At 62.0% G+C, this 234-nt stretch overlaps 1 protein-coding gene across 1 annotated transcript in view; it reads left to right on the top strand.

The window, feature by feature from the left end:
• Positions 1-234, top strand: part of LOC119591947 — a gene marked incomplete at its 5' end in the record, with an annotated part of 109644 nt that overhangs the window by 2194 nt on the left and 107216 nt on the right. Inside the window, 1 exon segment of the mRNA XM_037940702.1 lies at positions 1-110. Coding sequence (XP_037796630.1) covers positions 1-110 — 110 coding nt within the window.

The following is a 234-nucleotide window of genomic DNA, read 5'->3' as shown; positions in this document are numbered from 1 at the left end:
TTCCGCTCGCCGCCCGTGTCCCCGCAGAAGACGGCGCGTCCCAGGGGCACCGCGACCTCCGTGGTGCGACCGCCTCCCCTGAGCCTCCACCAGCCGCCCATGTCTCCAAGGTGAGTACGAGGCGAAGGGAACGGCCGCGGGCACGGCCTATTTTTCTCGTATTGCGTCTTGTTTCGGTTTATTTCTATAGGTGTGTAACTGAGGGGAGGATTTTTGCGCCGTTGGATTGCACTG

Source organism: Penaeus monodon, chromosome 29 (assembly GCF_015228065.2).
Source record: "Penaeus monodon isolate SGIC_2016 chromosome 29, NSTDA_Pmon_1, whole genome shotgun sequence".
Taxonomy (NCBI): domain Eukaryota; kingdom Metazoa; phylum Arthropoda; class Malacostraca; order Decapoda; family Penaeidae; genus Penaeus; species Penaeus monodon.
Note: the sequence above shows the minus strand (reverse complement) of the source record. Positions and strands in the feature narration are given on the sequence as shown.